Genomic DNA, 18,120 nt, shown 5'->3' with positions numbered 1-18,120 from the left:
GGGGGGGGGGATTGGAGCCTGATAAAAATGTCTCGAATAGAGATAAGTTATATGAAACCTTTTTAAAGGTGATTTTACCTTTGAATCTGAAACTAGAATCACTGGAGACCAAAATGATGCCTTTACTGAAGTTAAGACATATTCCCTCTTCTTACTTTGAATCTTTCCTTTTGAATACTAATCAGAATTATCAAGATAGACCATGTGGGACTAAGAGTTACTTTTTCTGCTATTACTAGGGGAAGTAGTCCAATTTTGTGTCAGCTCAGGAAGAATTTTGGAATGGCATAATACATAAATGTGCCCTTTAACTTGACCTCATTTCACATTTATGCCCTTCAACTTTGGGTATGCACAAGTAGACACTTAAACTTGTATAAATCTGAACAAGTAGACACATGAGTCCTATGTAGCACAATACACGTAGGACAAAAAATGACATGTAAGATGCCATGTAGGACATGTGTGTCTATTTGTTCAATTTATACAAGTTTAGGTGTCTACTTGTGCACACTCAAAGTTGAAGGGCATAAATGTGATTTGAAGCCAAGTTAAAGGGCATATTTATGTATTATGCCTTTTGGAATCAAGCTCAAGTATTGTTGATATAGATAGCTTTCAGTTTTAGTAGCCTTGCCCCTGTTCACATTTTTCTGTTTAAACAAAAATTACTATGCTATTACATAAATTTAAGATCATTAATTTTTTTTCTTCCTGTTTTACTTTCTCTCTTTAATATTTATCATGCTGTTTTTGCCTTGTATACTTCCTTTTTTTTACTCCTGTTTAATCTTCATCTTTGATGAGGGGAGTTCTTATCTGAAACTAAATGTGAAAAAAAAGTTATTTTAGAAATTCTTCTAAATTATTAAAGTATTTCTACTTATAAAAAGATTAGGATACTTTGGGTCTTTGGTTGGACATGAAGGTCAGTAGCATGTAATAGTAGTTCAGGTTGTTGGGTGGGGCACAGGGAATATCTCTGGTGATAGTTACTTGCAGTTAAAAGTTGAAATTATTTGCATTTTCTGAGGTCACATTATATTTAGTAATAGAAGACAACTGGAATGACATCATTAAAAGATGGAAGTGGTTAGCTCCAATTGTATAAATATTTGTTGGGGCAAGCACTCTTGTTTAGGTAAAAACCAGGAAAAAGGTTTATCTTAATGTCATACAAACGCAGCCTCAGTATGCACTTTATGTTGGTTTAGCATTCTTAGATACAGGGACTTCAGTTACCTGTTACCAGATGAAATGTTTATCAGTAGTGTGCTTTTCACATCATAATATTCGTAAATTCATTAAATGCAAGATAAGCTAGAGAGTTGAATTAGAAAGAACATAGCTGGATCAGATTCTTGCGATTGAAGTGCTATCCTTTGTATATGACACTTTAATATAGATGTCAATGATTAGAAATGTTTTGACAAGCAGCACAGGCATTTATAGTCTCAAAGAGACCTATGAAGGGGCATGGAAGGGAGATGGTCCAGTTGGGCCTTCCCATTGTAGATGCACCTCCCGAGGAAGAAGCTGCCATTTCAACATACAAAGGCATGTCTAACATTTATGCAATAGGATAAACTTGTATTTTATTTCTTTCCAGTGTAGTTATGGGGTTCTTAATCGAATTTGCAGACCGGAAAACGGAAGCAATTCCTGGCCTGTTCCAAGATGTTATTGATCAACTGAGTGCTATGCAAGCATTGTCCGTGAAGCCGGATGCTTGCGTTATTGATATCTTCAATGAGGTTTGCAAGCAGTAGTTTTAGTTCTTATGGTCATGGTGATTTTGCTCAGAAAGCTTTGAGGATTTGATATATTGCTAATAATTGTAGGGGGACCACTCACAGCCTCATTTATGGCCTTATTGGTACGGACGACCAATATCTATGCTGTTCTTGACAGACTGTGAAATGACTTTTGGTAAGGTGATTGGTGTGGATCATCCAGGCGATTATCGAGGCTCTCTCAAACTGTCTCTTGCACCAGGGTAGTCCTTTCCTCAGCCTTTCTTTTTCAATTATTTCTTTTTCTTTCAATTACTATTTTGTCTTGGGCATGTATTGAGGAGGTTGTACTTTTCCTTGAATTATATAACTTTGACTCCAAATCAATCCGAGGTTGCAGTAAGTAATCACCTAATGAATCTTTCTGCTTTGAAAATGCACAGGTCTGTACTTGTAATGCAGGGAAGATCAACTGAATTTGCGAAATATGCAATTCCATCCACCCGGAAGCAGCGAATACTCGTTACTTTTACAAAGTTACAGCTGAGAAGAATCAAGTCTGCTGATAGTCAACGTTTCCCTTCATCAGCAGGAGGTCCCGTCTCCCAGTGGGTTCCTCCTAGCAGGTCACCAAATCATATACGTCGTCCTTTTGGGCCCAAGCATTATGGTTCCATGTCAACAACTGGTGTATTACCTATTCCAGGTGTTCGTCCGCAGTTTGCTCCTGCAAATATGCAGCCAATTTTTGTTCCCGCCACGGTTGCACCAGCTATGCCTTTTCCAGCACCAGTTGCCCTTCCACCTGCCTCAGCTGGATGGGCTGTACCCCCTCTTAGGCATCCCCCACCACGACTGCCACTCCCTGGCACTGGCGTTTTCCTTCCTCCAGGCTCTGGAACATCATCCACTGACAACATTCCTGCTGAAAAAGCTGGTCCTCTTAGTGATTCAACTGTTTCTCAGAAAGTCAATTCAGGTAGTAGTGAAGTACAAACACAAGAGTGCAATGGAAAGGCAGATGTTAGTGATGCAGAGAAACCAGTGGCTTATGAAGAACGACACTAACGTGCTGATTTCAGCAGTGCAGAAACCAAGGTGGAAAAATGGCAAATGCATCGTTGGAGCAGAAGGTTTACGCTACAAACTGCAGTGAGTTTGAAGAAAATGTAAAGAGCAGAGCAGCAATTGTTCAGAGTTATACTTCCAGCAGAGCAAGGGAAGGAGGGTTATCTCTTCTTCTTCATGCTCTTCCTTTTTGTTGTCTTGTCAAACATAATTATACATATATATATATATATCTTATATTAGATGAGGAAAACTTAGTTACAAAACTTTATTGTAGCTTCACAGAAAAATTTCAACTCATTATATTGAAGTAATGAGTAGTAGTATTTCTCTTCTCATATATATATATGAAGTCAGCAAAAACTTGTAGGCTAAAATGAACTTATTTTGACATTTTCTTCTTTGATGATGTCTCTACTCTCTCCATACTTTTAACAATTAACTTGTGTTGATATCATTTGATCATTCCTTTTTTTATATTTAAATGACGGAATAATGGGATCGTTCCTTTACTCTTTTTCACTTAAATACCAAGCATATTTCACATGATTTAAGTATTCAAACTTTTCTTTTTTTCTTTTCAAGATTTGTTTAAAACACGAATTGAGCAAGATTCTCTAGGAAAATAAGTACTTCAAAAATAGAAAAAAGAGTTTCATTGTTAGAGGAAGAGAAATAAGTTTTATAAGTGGTATTTCAAGACCATTGTCTCTTCCCTAACCTCGATAATCCATTCCATAATATTTTTTTTATATATTTACATAAGTTTTTGGGATAATATTCTTTTGTTTACGTACAAAACACAAGAAATCTTTTGTTTTTGGTCAACGAAGTTGAGTATTAGGAGAATTGTTTAATTTGTTTTTTTTTTCCTTCTCCAACAATTAGACGATTATATTAATGAAGTATTAATTACTCCCTCTGTCCCAGTTTGTACTTTCTTTTTTAGCAAGTCCCAAAAAGAATGACACATTTTTATATTAAGTAACAATTTAACTATAAAATGTCTATTTTATCCTTGATGAAATGATGTACGGTCACACAAATTTCTATCATTCATTTTGGACCACAAGTTTTAAAAGTCTTCCTTTATTTCTTAAAGTCTGTGTCGAATCAAACTACCTCACATAACATGGGACGGGGCAATTGTTTTCTTAAGGGCATTACTCTATATGTATTAACTTTTATTATTAGCCAACTATTTTGTTCAATGACACCAAGTCACCAACCCCCATCACCACGTAAAAAGAGGATTAAAATATTAATACACTAGTTATCAATTAATAACTTAACGCGTTGCTAATTAATTTTCTCTTTTTCCATACTTAGAAAGTAAAATTTACTATTTGTCCGTTTGAATTTGGGTGGCATAGTTTGAATTTAGTGAATCAAATGAGTTTTTCTTTTGTTACAATTTTTTTATATGCTTTTTAAATATTTTAAATTTATAATGTTTTTAAGTAATTCTGAAGCTAAATAAATTAAAGATTCTATATTCGAATTTGTGATCAAAATTCAAAGAAGTTGACTCTCAATGCCTGAACAATACCACATAAAATAAAACAAAAAGAGCATTATATGTAGATCACCAAACTTCCTGTTTCGATGAAAGTACATGTAAACGAATTAATTATTATTGATAGAATTTGAAAAGTGCTAAATCTATAAAAAGCTTTCTTTTTAAAAGAATACACTTCTAAGATTTTCTTAATTTATCTACGTGAATTGTGATGAGATGACTGAGATTCTTTTATTTTTAATCAAAAATCTTAATTCGAGCCCCCAGAGATGGAAAAAAATCACATTGTGAGTCCACCACAAAAAAAAAGTCTCGCAATATGCGATTCAATTTTATTTAGACTCCAATATGACTCCAAACACGGAATTGAAAAAAAAAACACAACACGTTGATCATTTTATTTTTCTTGTATCCATGTGAGATATACGTATAAGCAAAGATTTGAATAAAATATATAACGATACCTTGGCTTATAACATAGTTTAATTAACACCGGTAGTGGAGATTCGTTTTTGTTTTAAATTGTTTTGTTATTTGTTACTTGAGTCGAGGTTTTTGATACTAGTGTGACCTTTCTATCTTATACGAAATAAAAGTAAAGTTTGCATAATTCTATTTTTATTTCGACCTCATTTGTGGGGGTATATTATGTCCTCAGATAAAGATGTCTCCGACTCTATTCTCCGAGCAAGAAGAACTTTTTCTATTGTGATTTTTTGGCGAGTTCAGTCAGGAGGAACAAAAGAGAGATGCTTTCTATCTAATTATTACTGTATTGGAAATAAGTTTTTGTACAATTTAACTTATTTGAAAGATATTTATAAGTAAATTTTCATAAAATGTGAAATTTATAATCTTGAAAATAACATCATTATAAAAGACATAAATAATTTAATTGTGTAAATTCTTTATACTGTCCAAACTCCTCGAAACATACTCCCCTCAATCCAAATTATTTATCGTTTTTCGCTTTTTTAGATTTATACTATGTAAATTTTGTACAATAATTTAAAATATACTTTTTTCATCATATTAACATAAGATAAATTGTAACTTATAATATTTTTCGTGTAGTTTCTGAATATTAAACTTTAGTGAGGACATATTCTTGCAACTTCTCATCATGTTCCTTTCCAAATGGAGTAGTTGAAAAGTACAAAAAAAAAAAAAATAGACAACTTTTGGATATTCCATTAATATACCCTTCTTTCATTGGAGTAAAATCATTTCTCATATAATTCCCTCCAAAGTAATTTCATCTTTCACATAATATCAAATGGAAGCATTTTTTCCCAAGAAAATAATTACTATGAATTTTCAATATGTTATTATTTTCTTGGTTAGTTTTGGATTTTGTTTTCTTGTTTCTTGTGCTGAATTTCCATATTTTAATCAATCACTAAAAGATGATGGCTCTCTTAGTTTTCTTGTTATTGGAGATTGGGGAAGAAAAGGACTTTATAATCAATCAGAATTGGCCTTCCAGGTTCTTCATCTTTCATTCTTACATTTTTTTAAATTATATATACTTTTTTGAAAATATTTGAGAGTTCATGGTGCAGTTGGTACGGAGGAAAATATTTTCTAGAAAAATAAATGGAATTATTATTTATGTTTCTTGTGTTTGATATTATTTGTAAAAAAAATTCTCAAATAAACTGTAATTACAAAATAAATAATAAAATGATTTTATTCATCAAGATTGTGAGTACAAATCTGTTTATGTCTTGATTTTTCTCTTTTAACATTTCTCTGTGATTCGAGGGTTAATAATAACGTATTTCTTGAACTAGGATGATGCGAGTCTATTTGAGACATATTTGAACTCCATGAAAGAATTTTGTGGATCTTTTTGAAGTATATAGTTGTTAGGAAGAGTGCATCGGTCATATCTTGATCAACTTTGTGAATGTTCTATGAATTTATGGAACTTTCGAAATGTTTTTTCAAGAAAATATATATCTTTAATGTAGGTATGAGTTAGGATTTAGAATAGAGAAACATTCAAGAAGAAACTTAACTGAAATTAAACTTGTCTGGTAGAGTTCCACATACTTTCGATGTCTATAGATACGTCAAAAATATCATCTTAAAATAAATGGGGATAGGGACTTGGGTTGGTGGAATGAGGGTAAAGATGGGTTGTGTTGAAGAATAGAAAAGACACTTTGAATATATGAAATATCACTTGTAAAACTTATTTTTCAAAAATTTTAACACGAACATAGAAAATTTGAAAAATAGTATCTGGAAATATTTTCTTACATAGTGAACATGCTTTTGTTCTTCTTTTGTCTGGTTACTTGTAACATATGATCATACCATGTGTTCTTGTAATTAAGTTTTAAATTCTTCTCATAATATATACTTACAAGTTCTTTGACCATTCATTTGTTGACTATTATTTTGATCGACGATTATTTATATCAATTTTTTAAAATATTATTGAAGAAATAAGAACATTTTTTTTATTTTATGAATTTTTGTTATAATCATTATTGCTAATGCTTTGACCTTTAGTTATTCATGTGAGGCACAAAGTTAAAAATTAATTTGTTATATTAGTGCCATAGTTAATTAATTATTTTAAACTTGTTACTAACCTATCTATGAACACCTACTTTAACTTTCTCTTGTGATTATTTAATGAGTTTAACTAATATACCGACTATGTAAATATTTGTTATCAAGTCATTGTAGTATATAATATTTTTTATTATTTTTCAAGATTACATATATTAATTTTTTATATAGGTCGGTTACTTATAAATATCTTTGAATGACCTGATAAGATTGAATTAGGCTCAAGATTCATTTTCTTAATTTCGAAAATTGATATTAGATCAACATAACCTATCCTAATTTAAGTTTACCGATGATGGGTTCCCAGAGTAAGGTTGAAGAGTCCACATCAAATTAAAAAAAAAGTGTGGTCATTGACCCCAAAATTCATTATTTAATAATTATTTTAATTTTAACAAGCGACCAAATTTATAACCAACTTTTCCATAATAAGAGTTGTGTGTGATTCAAGCATGACTTTTGCATCTATATATAATTAATATTTGAGTGTAGCTAGGACACAAGTTTTTTCTTTCTTCACGCAAATAAAAAGGAATAATTCTTTGGAGATTCAAGATTATTTATCCTATTTAGGAATGGAATTAATTGTGGGGGAAAGCATATTTTACATTGTTCCAAAACTCAAAAGCAATTTATCCAAAGTTTTATTACTTTAAGCAATAATAAAATCTCTTTCCTCTTTTATTATTCCATTTTAGAGCTTTAGGTCTGATAAAAATTTGACATAAATGCACTTCCAAACATTAATGTAAAACTTATAACAATATAAGAAAAGATCTCTCATAGGGTGACAGTTTAGGTTAAATTTGGGTGGGTCATATATAATAGATTAAGCTAACAATCGGGTCAAGAATCAATCTAATCCAAATTTGTTCGGGTCATAATGGGTTGAATCAAAATGAGTTAGGTAACGGGTTATACAACGGATCAAGACCGAACCCAGCCCAATTTTTACTAAGCTGAATTATTTTATTTGTTCTTTTAAACTATTTTAATAACTAATAAAATTATTTTTTTCTTTATTATGGCTATATATAGCATATCAAATTGAAAAATATTTTAACAAAATTACTCATGAGTCAATTCAGGTTACATGTCAACCCAATTTTTAATGGGTTGAGCTGATGAATGAGCGGATCAATAATCTGTTCAAACTTAAATGAGTTGGACGAGTTAAACCGGCTAGGTTTTATTTTGTCACCCCTATCCATTTACTAAAAGAATTTTTTAAAAAAATTGGTCCACAATGGTTGTTTTATTAATAATTTTTTTGTATTATTTTTTATTAATATTCTGCGTAAAAGATGATATAACTAAAATAACCTTTACAATATAGTGTATATATGCATAGCATTTTTTGGAATGACAAGATTTTGAATTTTCAGATGCATATTTCTTTGTGAGAATTGGTTTGAAAACATAATATTTTTTGGAACAAATCTTATAGATGTGATTATTTTTATTTTAATTTTTTTTTTTCAATTAATGCATGTGTATAGATGGGAGAGATAGGGGAAAAGCTAGAGATAGATTTTGTAATATCAAGTGGTGACAATTTCTATGAAGATGGGCTAAATGGTGTAAATGATCCTGCATTTCAACATTCTTTCACCAATATTTACAAAGCTCCTAGCTTGCAAAAGACATGGTACAATGGTAAACAATCTTTTATACAAGTTATTATATTTCGAGAATGTGTGGTGAAATTAGCTCATGAAAATATAATTTGTTGAATCTGTTTATTTCGTAACTCAACTTATTTTGATTCGTGTAAATCAACTTATATAAAAGATGGATTTGATATATGCTAAATATATAATCAAGATTGACACATACAAAATCTTATCAAAATATTTTCTTATTTATTTTGTAAAAGGAGGCTTTTTATTTAATAATAAGATTTGAGCGGGTTGAGTTATATATATGACTTATTATTTAGGTCATTCAAACTTTTAAAATTTGCTTAATTATTTCAAAAAATGTGCTTTCAATTAGAAGTGTTTATTGGATAATCTATTTGAAAAATACTTTTGTAATATTAGAGATCCAATTTTCTTGCTTGCCAATGTTTCAAAAATGCTTATGAGAAAAACTATTTTTTTTTTAGCTTTTGAAAAACTACTTCTGTTACTATTTAAAACATGTATTATACTCCTAAAAATTTGTCCAAACACCTCAATTTAAATACTTTTGGCTTTGCCAACCTGGGCTGAGCTAGGCTTTAATATAATTTTCTTCGTAACTTTGATCTGAACTTTTAATAACTAAAAACGATTAGAAGTTTGAATCTATAAATTTTAAATCCTGATTCCGCCTCGATTCAATTTTTTTCTTGTGGCAGTGTTGGGCAACCATGACTACAGGGGAGATGTAGAGGCACAACTAAGTCCAATCCTTAGAGAAAAGGATAAAAGATGGTTTTGTTTGAGATCCTATGTTCTTCATGCAGGTAAGTGTTATAACAATATTTTTTTTTAATTTTTACCACAATTTTTGGAAATCAAATTAATATTTTGTTTTTTATCCCATGTAATTAAAGGGAATGATATTTAATATTTATCTTCTTTTTATCCCGTGTAATTTAATATTTATCTTTTTTTTTCAAGAAAGATAAATATTTTTTTAAACATAGAAATGCATGCATATCCTTAAATAAAAGTAAATATAAAATAAAAATTACGTAACACAACAAATTAAGGCCATGTGTTTATTCGAAATAATATAATAATAGTTTCAGGTTTTATTATAGTAGATATGCATGAATACACTTATTATTTACATAGATAATATTAGACTGAAATATTGTATAAGCACAAATAAAATATATTTCACTTTTGTTACATATATCTGGATACAATGTATTCCATTACTGAGTGTGAATACAATGTTTTTACTATTATTATACACGTGACTACAGTATATTTCATTACATTTTGAAACTAAATTGACGATACGTTTTGTAATGAAGTAAAATCTCATTATTTTTCATAAATCTGAATGCAAATAGAATTATTAATATTTAATAAAATTTCTCAAATATTTTACACTTTGTCCTTAATTTTTTAATTTTTGTTTGGTGAGGCAGAAATTGTGGATTTTTTCTTCATAGACACAACCCCTTTTGTGGATGATTATTTCACAAACCCAAAAGAGCATACCTATGACTGGAGAGGTGTCTTACCAAAGGACAAATATCTCAATGATCTATTAAAGGTAATTAATAATTATTATTATACTGTTTGGATAATTAGTTTATAAAATATGTATAAAAATAATTGAAGTATACTCATTCAAATAGATAATATAATACTTTATATAATTAGCATATTGAGATTTTTATGTTAAATTTTATTTGTCCAAACTTTTTTTTTCTTAATTATTTTTCTTTTGGGGATTTGCAAAAAGGATTTGGATTTGGCACTAAGCAAATCTACTGCAAAATGGAAGATGGTGATAGGTCACCATACAATTAAAAGTGCTGGACATCATGGTATTATTACAGAACTTGCTCAACAATTAGTCCCAATACTTGAGGTAATTTATAATTTACTACAACATAGTTTTAGCATTTATAAGATTTGATCCATATTTTTTGAGAAAAAAAACAATCACACTGAGGCGATCTCAAACATAAGAATACAATATCTTTCAAGAGACAAAAGCCTTATTTGGGAAATTTCTCGTCTATAAATCTTCTTTGCATGAGCTTCTGTAAGTCCAGAGGCGGGCCCACCTTGTTCGGTGGGGTGCACGTGCACCCGTTAACTTTGAAAAAAATAATGTGTATATATGTATATATATCTTGAGAAACTGACAGAAATTAGGATATAATTAACAATACACCCATAAATAGCATAAGAGTTTTCTTGAGTTGTTGGTACAAGGTAGAGGAACCACCTGCGAGACCAGGGTTTGAATCACGCTAGAGTGCTATTTTGTTGTTTTTATTTTAAATTTAGCTTAGAAATGATATTTGGTGCACCCGAAGTTTTCAAATCCTAGGTTCGCCTCTGTAATTCCCGAAACAGACTCCAGTTACATGTGTTTAAACATCATGCAATTTCAAATCAAACAAGTCATAGAGTTTTAGATTAACCAATATTTTTACGTGTGAAATTTAAAACTTCTTGATAATAGCTATTTTCCAAAGATAGGACCCAAAAATGACTAGTAAATGCTATTGCTACACAATTTTTTTATTTTTTATTTTTTGCTTTATAATTATTGTTAATTTTATCTTATTATTCTATATAGGAACATGATGTCGATTTTTACATCAACGGTCACGATCACTGCTTGCAACGCATCGGAAGCATAGATAGGTAACAAGACATCAATCGAATATACATAACATATATAATTATATATATACCAAAGTTTCATTAATTAGTTTATAAATGTCGATTTTGATTTTTGTTCAAACTAATCGATTAAATATTTACTTATTAATTAGCAAGTTGGAGTTTTTAACAAGCGGAGGCGGATCCAAGGCTTGGAGGGGAGATGTTAAAGGATGGAATCCGGTGGAATTGAAATTCTATTACGATGGACAAGGATTTTTTTCAATTGAATTGAACCAAAAAGAAGTAGAATTTGTGTATTATGATGTTTTTGGAAATGTGTTGCATAAATTTAGTGTGTCAAAGGACTCTTGTGTAAGTAGTCAATAGAGGTAAAAAAATAATTACTACTTTTTAGTTTATTATTGATTGTTTTCTTTGAGGAATCAAAGTGTATTTTAGTTGATTAGCGGCTAGATGCGGATTCAGAATTTGAAATACCTCATGTTAATATTATCATATAAATTGATTTTATAGTCCAATATTTATAAATACTTAGTAAAAAATTTTTACATATATATACATAGGATCTGGATAAAAATTATTGAGTTCATGTGAATTCGTAATCGAATTTTGGTTCGCTCGTATTTATTATGATTGTTTTCTATATAATCTGGTAGAGTACGAAAGATTAGCTCCCATTTGATCAAAGATTTTAAAGTTGAAACTTGAAAACTTGAGTTTTTAAAGTTGTGATTTTTGAAACTTGAAGTTGTATTGAAAAAAAAAATTTGAAATTTTGTTAAAGGAGTACTTGAAGACAAATTTTCAGAAATCTATCGCAAACAAATGTTTGAAAATAAAATTTTAAATCAAAATTAAAAATGTATGATCAAACGCTAGCTAAAACATTTCATGGTATATTAGTTTAAGAAAGAGAGCCAAAAATATCCCTAAATTATTGAAAGTAGATCGAGTAATTTTGTCTTTAATATTTGTTTTTGGCACAAATTTGTCTTCACAATGCGTCAAATTAAATAAATATATTTCTAAACTATTAAAAAGAGAGCAATAATACCATTCGTTTTCTCGACTGGCGACTTCACATTAAATGTAGATTAGTATATATATTTTTACATATTTAAGAATGAAAGAGAGAAGCATTAAAAAGATTCCTCAACTTAGCCTAAATTATTAGTTCTGTCTTTGAATTATTGACAGTCTGAAAACACTCATTTACTTAACTAATCAAAATTAGATACACTCCCGATCTGACACATAACATAGCAACTGATTTCAAAGTCTTGCAGAATCATGAACTCTTAATAAAAAGTCGAGAAAAATGTTTAAAATATCCTTAAATTTAACGAGAATCTAGGGGTGTACATTTCACTCATGTTGCAAGATCATGAGTGTATTGAAGTTAAGTTAGTCAAGTAAAAGGGTGTTTTTAAACAGTGGCAGAGCCAAAAATTTTATTAAGGGTGTCCAAGAATAATGGTGTGTGACTGTCAAAATAAAATAAAAATATATTGTGATATTTGGGGTTCAAACCTAAAATTCCTTCATTCTGCGCCAAAGGCATAACTTTTGTCAATAGTGTCCAACTTTAAATATATATCATTTAAATGTAGAATTTGACATATATATACAACGTAATTTTCCAACGAAGGGTGTCCAAGTTGACGGTGACTACTCCACTATTTTTTAGACTGTCAATAACTCAAGATGAAACTAATGATTCGCACTAAATTTAGAGGTGTGTTCAATACTTCTCTTAAAATTAAAGTTACATCTCATTTACGAGCCTTTCTTGCAAATGGTGTTAATAGCAAACTCATATTTATATTTTATTTTATTTTTATCTAAACAAAAAAGATTGTTTAGTCTAAATGGGAAATTAATCAATGACTTTGAATCATATGAGTATGTAAAATAAATACTGCAAATAAACTCAGATTTAACATAAATAAATATTTCAATAGAACATATTGGATACAATTACATCAATGATTAGGATAATATTTAACTGCTAATTAGCAGAAACAAATTAAATCCATAATTTCTTTTTGGCTATATTTTGTTCAACATTTTTTTTATTTTGAGTTGTTTACATAATGGAAACAAGGTTTTTTGATGCACTCCATTTATGCAAAATGTTTCCAAAAATGTCAAAAAATTGTATCCAAACTTGTGTTTGAGTAATTTGCATAGCCATAAATCCTTGTCCATCATAATAAAATTTCATTTCCTTTGGATTCCACCAATTCATATCACCCCTCCATGATTTTGAACCCCCACCACTTGTCAAAAATTGTAGTGGACTGATAAAAAAAAAATTAAAAATTATAATCAGAATAATATACTTCTTTATCCTTAATCAGAGGTTTCAGATTCAAGTCTCCCTAACATGAGAATTTTCGGCGCGAATTCAAATTTAATCAGACTTCAATATAAGTACCGGACACCGAATAGAAAATTAAAAATAATAATAATAATAGTTATGTGTAATATTTAATTACCTATCTGAACTGCTGATATGCTCCAAGCAATGGTCATGCCCATTTAGGTAAAAGTCAACATTGTTTGCCTAAAAAAAAAGTGAAAAAGAAAAAAGATGAGAAAGTATTAGAAACAATATTATTATAACAAATTACAAGATAAACCTTTCTAATTTAACTTTAATATCATTAATAAGAAAATAATTCTATATTAAAAATTTTTGAAATGAGTGACCAATAAACTTTATAGCTAGACAACAAAATTCATTATTAATCCTATTTAACGATAGATTTAAAGATAAATTATCAAAACAATCAGTTAGCTAAGAGTAATTTAGCGACAAATTAACAATGAAATTCATAGCAATAGAGTAGTCATAAACAATTCACATGTTATAAATATATGTTGTTTTTTTTTGAAAAATTAACCAAAATACGCATAAACTTACTCAAACATTACCTGTAATATGGGAAGAATGTGGACTCCAAGCTCCTCAGAGCTACCATGGTGTCCAGCACTTTTAATGGTGTGGTGACCAACTACTATTTTCCATTTTGCACTTGATTCCCTTAATGCTGAGTCCAAATCCTATTTAATATGGAGGTTAATGTTAATAAAATATTTCAGTTAATTTAGTAGGTGTAAAAATGTAAGTCATTCGTAAAAATGACATAAAATTAAAAATATGTTTGTAAAGAGGTACAAATAATCAAATTTGGATTCACTAATATATGAATCAATGAAAATTGAGTATTAGCTTCGTGAATGATCGTTCAATTTTTACTTTATTATATGGCATTTAACTTTACCTAAGTCTGAAAAGTCATTAAACTAATTTTGTAACCTAAAGACATAATATATAAATATACACTTTGACTAATTGGTTTTGATTGACATATATGCCCTTCAATTTTGGATATACTCAGTTGACACTTAAACTATCATAAATTTGAACAAATAAATATGTTACATGCATATCCTACCTAACAAAATCGAAGAAAATGCATAATGTCATACATGTCAAACCAAGTGATAAAGCCAGTTAGGAGAAAACGCAATATAATTCTTCGACAAAATTGAATAACTTTTTAGTTGCGAAATGAAAATTTTTGTTTAGTTACTTTATGTCATGAAACTTCGATAGAGTTAAAGTGATTTGTTGATATAAAAGATAATTTAACGACTTTCAATGAAATTGAGGTAAAGCTCAATGATTTTGTTATAAAAATAGTTTAGTAACTTTCGATATAATAAGACAAAAAATTTAATAATCATACGTGAAATCAACTCGAAAAATAATTTTACCTTCAAAACTTGGGAAAGATAATCTTTTCGAGGCATAACATTTCTCCAATCATAAGTATGATCTTTAGGAGTTGTGAAATACATATCTTGAAAAGGAGTTGTATCTACAAAGAAAAATTCTGCCACATCTGCAAAATAATGTGTAAATATTAATTAGTGAATTTTTTAAAATCTTAACCTAATTATTAAAATTTCATAATTAAGATTAATTTAATTATGTTACCTGTATTAACAATATAAGACCTCATACAAATCCATCTGTTATCCTTTTGCTTAAGAATAGGACTTAATTGTGCTAAAGCATCACCTCTGTAGTCATGGTTCCCCAAAACTGCAAATAAAAGTATACACCACATAAGGGGTTAAAAATATTTGTTTCTATCGAGTTGAGGTGTCGAAATGAAATTAAAAATATTTGTTTCGATCGAGTTGAGATGTCGAAATGAAATTTTATAAAGTAAAGAGATTTCAAATTGGGATAAATACAATCAGTTTGAGTATATATTTATATGTTATAAAAGAATTACTCTTTTTATTTCAACTTGTTTGTCTTAGTTTAACTTGATATGTAGTTTACGAAAATAAAGAAGATTTTTAAATTTTGTGGTCTTAAGTTAAAGATATGTCAAATGTATCAAACCACACTTTAAGCTTATGGTATTAAACATGTCATGTGGAAAATTAAAACTAAAGAATTGTTAAAAAAAAACACTTTTTTTGGAACAGATTTAGAATTAAAAAAAAAAATAGGACAAATAAATTAAAATGAAAGGAATGCTATAATATACTCGTTCGTTGCAAATTAACGCTCATTAAACAACAACATACCCAATAATCTCACAAAATCGGGTCTGAGTAGGGTATACATAATACACATACCTTATCCTATATCAAAAGTAGAAATATTGTTTCTGATAGACCCTCGGCTCACGAAAAAAATAATTTTAAACAACACAGTGAAAGAATTAACAAGGAAACAAGAAATAATAGCTAATAACAATAACAACATATATAGTAACTGAATATAGACTCACAAAGTGGGGCCTGAATAGGGTATACATAATACACCAACCTTATCCTATCTCAAAGGTAAAAAAAATAAAATTGATAGACCCACGGTTCAAGAAAAAAATAATTTTAAACAGTACAGTGAAAGAATTAACAAGGGAACAAGAAATAACAGCTAATAACAAAAACAACATATAGTAACAAAATATAAACTATAACAGAACAATATAATAATCAAGACACATAAAAAAAATAAAAATTAAAGCGATAGTTAAAATAAGACGGGACAAAACTCACCGTTATACCAATTTTTTTGTAAGCTTGGAGCTGTGTAGACATTGGTAAAAGATTCCTCAAAGGCAGGATCATCCACACCAGTCAATCCATCATCATAGAAATTGTCTCCAGTTGATACAACAAAATCTATGTTTAATTTCTCTCCAATTATTCCCATCTGCAATAAATTCAACATAAACAAAAAAAAATCAATATAATCACTATAGGGTACAAATATTTTAAATTGCATAACATTGTATATATAGACACATGCGTTTTATGTGACATATTTATATGATAATTTATGTCCTATCATATTATATCTCGTAAAATATATGTGTCTACTTATTTAATTTGTACAAGTTTAAATGTCTATTTGTATACATCTAAAGTTATATAAAGACAATAGATGTCAGTTGAAACCAAGTTGAAAAACATATTTATATATTATGCCTTATTAATAAGTTAATCATTCTATCGAAGACAATCTCTCTACTCCACAAAGATAGAGTAAGATTTTACATTTTTAATATAAAATTTTACTGATTATGTTATTGTATATAAGAATTTTTGTGTGTGTGTTTTAAGAATGTTTAAAATTAATAGGAATTGAGTAATATAAAACGAAAAAATAATTTAAAAAGAATAAAATATACTCATTTTGTCCTAATTTATGTGACGTTTTTCGTTTTTCGATAGTCAAACAGTTTAAGTTTGACCGAAAATTTGCGCGTGGAATCTTTATTTTTTTTAATTGAAATTTATATATTTATAAACTACGTAAAAATACTATAAATCAAAATAATTGACAATTCAAAATAATTAAAAGAAATATGAAAAATTTATGATAAAAATAGATTTGTTTGAATCTGGAGTAATAAATAAAATAGACCTTATAATATCATGGAAACCACGTGCAGTCAATTATGTGAACCCAAAATGCACGCGATAATCAATTAGCTTGTCGATTTAGGGACATTCAATTAAATAATTGCAACTACTTTAATTGATTAGTTGAGTGGCAATATATATATAAGTGGATTAAATCAAATAAAAGGGCCCCATTAGATATTTTTCTTTGTTAAATTAGTAGTATAAGTATTATTCATTGTTTAGGTCCCTAATACTTGTATTCTTTCACTTGGCTGACGAGGATTCTTCCACTAATTACATCTCCCAAAAAATAAAATAATGAAAAACATTATTTTTAAATTTCTCAATAAATAATATTAATAATTGTTGAAATATTTTATTTTGATCTAACACGAAATTTAAGAGAAACGAAAAACTTTTGAATTTTGAATTTTGAGGTTTTATTTAAATTTTATTTTGATCTGACACGAAATTTAAGAGAATAACAAAAACTTTTGAATTTTGAGGTTTTCACGGAATACTAAAATATATTTTTAGTCTTGTGGTTATAAATATATGTTCGTAGAAAGTTAGAATTACAAAGTAGTCAAACCAGAAAAGCGATATTCTTTTTAAAACGATGTAAGACAAACAAATTGAAACAAACGAATATGCAGGAGGAGGATGGTTATAGTGTTTACTTGTTGAGCAACTTGAGATTGGTTAAAGGTTCCTCTTCTTCCCCAATCTCCGACGACCAAAAAACTAATCGAGCCGTCGGTGTTCACCGGATGTTCTAACCGGTGGAGCTCAGCCATGGCTGCCGGAAATAGTAACAACAACAAGAAACTAATGAAAATGTTGAGTATTTTCATGGAAGCCATATATTTTTAGAAAGAAGTATATTAGGGTTGAAATTAAGGTGGTGAGGAAAATGTAATGATTTATATGGTCATTTTATAGAGGGGGTGGGGTGGGTGGGGGGTGGGGAGTA

At 29.2% G+C, this 18,120-nt stretch overlaps 3 protein-coding genes across 3 annotated transcripts in view; 2 read left to right on the top strand and 1 right to left on the bottom strand.

Annotated features, from left to right (window-relative positions):
- Positions 1 to 3,142, top strand: part of LOC102600383 (uncharacterized) — a 7,538-nt gene extending 4,396 nt beyond the window's left edge. The window contains exons 5-8 of the mRNA XM_006354980.2: positions 1,438 to 1,557; positions 1,642 to 1,754; positions 1,842 to 1,996; positions 2,177 to 3,142. Of these exons, the coding sequence (XP_006355042.1) occupies positions 1,438 to 1,557; positions 1,642 to 1,754; positions 1,842 to 1,996; positions 2,177 to 2,801 (1,013 nt within the window). The 3' untranslated portion in view covers positions 2,802 to 3,142. The remainder of the gene's footprint in view (positions 1 to 1,437; positions 1,558 to 1,641; positions 1,755 to 1,841; positions 1,997 to 2,176) is intronic.
- A 2,418-nt stretch (positions 3,143 to 5,560) lies between these two features.
- LOC102600061 (purple acid phosphatase 8-like) lies at positions 5,561 to 11,698 on the top strand. The gene is made up of 7 exons (XM_006354979.2): positions 5,561 to 5,806; positions 8,403 to 8,559; positions 9,245 to 9,352; positions 9,989 to 10,116; positions 10,309 to 10,437; positions 11,158 to 11,225; positions 11,357 to 11,698. The coding sequence occupies exons 1-7, from the start codon at positions 5,597 to 5,599 to the stop codon at positions 11,571 to 11,573; spliced, it is 1,017 nt and encodes a 338-aa protein (XP_006355041.2). The 5' UTR covers positions 5,561 to 5,596; the 3' UTR covers positions 11,574 to 11,698.
- A 1,425-nt stretch (positions 11,699 to 13,123) lies between these two features.
- Positions 13,124 to 18,026, bottom strand: PAP1 (purple acid phosphatase 1). The gene is given in 7 exon segments (NM_001288287.1): positions 13,124 to 13,507; positions 13,706 to 13,773; positions 14,145 to 14,273; positions 14,991 to 15,118; positions 15,214 to 15,321; positions 16,296 to 16,452; positions 17,828 to 18,026. Coding segments are annotated over 7 exon segments (987 nt in total). The 5' UTR covers positions 18,011 to 18,026; the 3' UTR covers positions 13,124 to 13,293.
- Between the last annotated feature and the right edge of the window lie 94 nt (positions 18,027 to 18,120).

The sequence above is a fragment of the Solanum tuberosum genome, unplaced genomic scaffold (genome assembly GCF_000226075.1).
Source record: "Solanum tuberosum cultivar DM 1-3 516 R44 unplaced genomic scaffold, SolTub_3.0 scf00189, whole genome shotgun sequence".
Classification (NCBI taxonomy): domain Eukaryota; kingdom Viridiplantae; phylum Streptophyta; class Magnoliopsida; order Solanales; family Solanaceae; genus Solanum; species Solanum tuberosum.
Note: the sequence above shows the minus strand (reverse complement) of the source record. Positions and strands in the feature narration are given on the sequence as shown.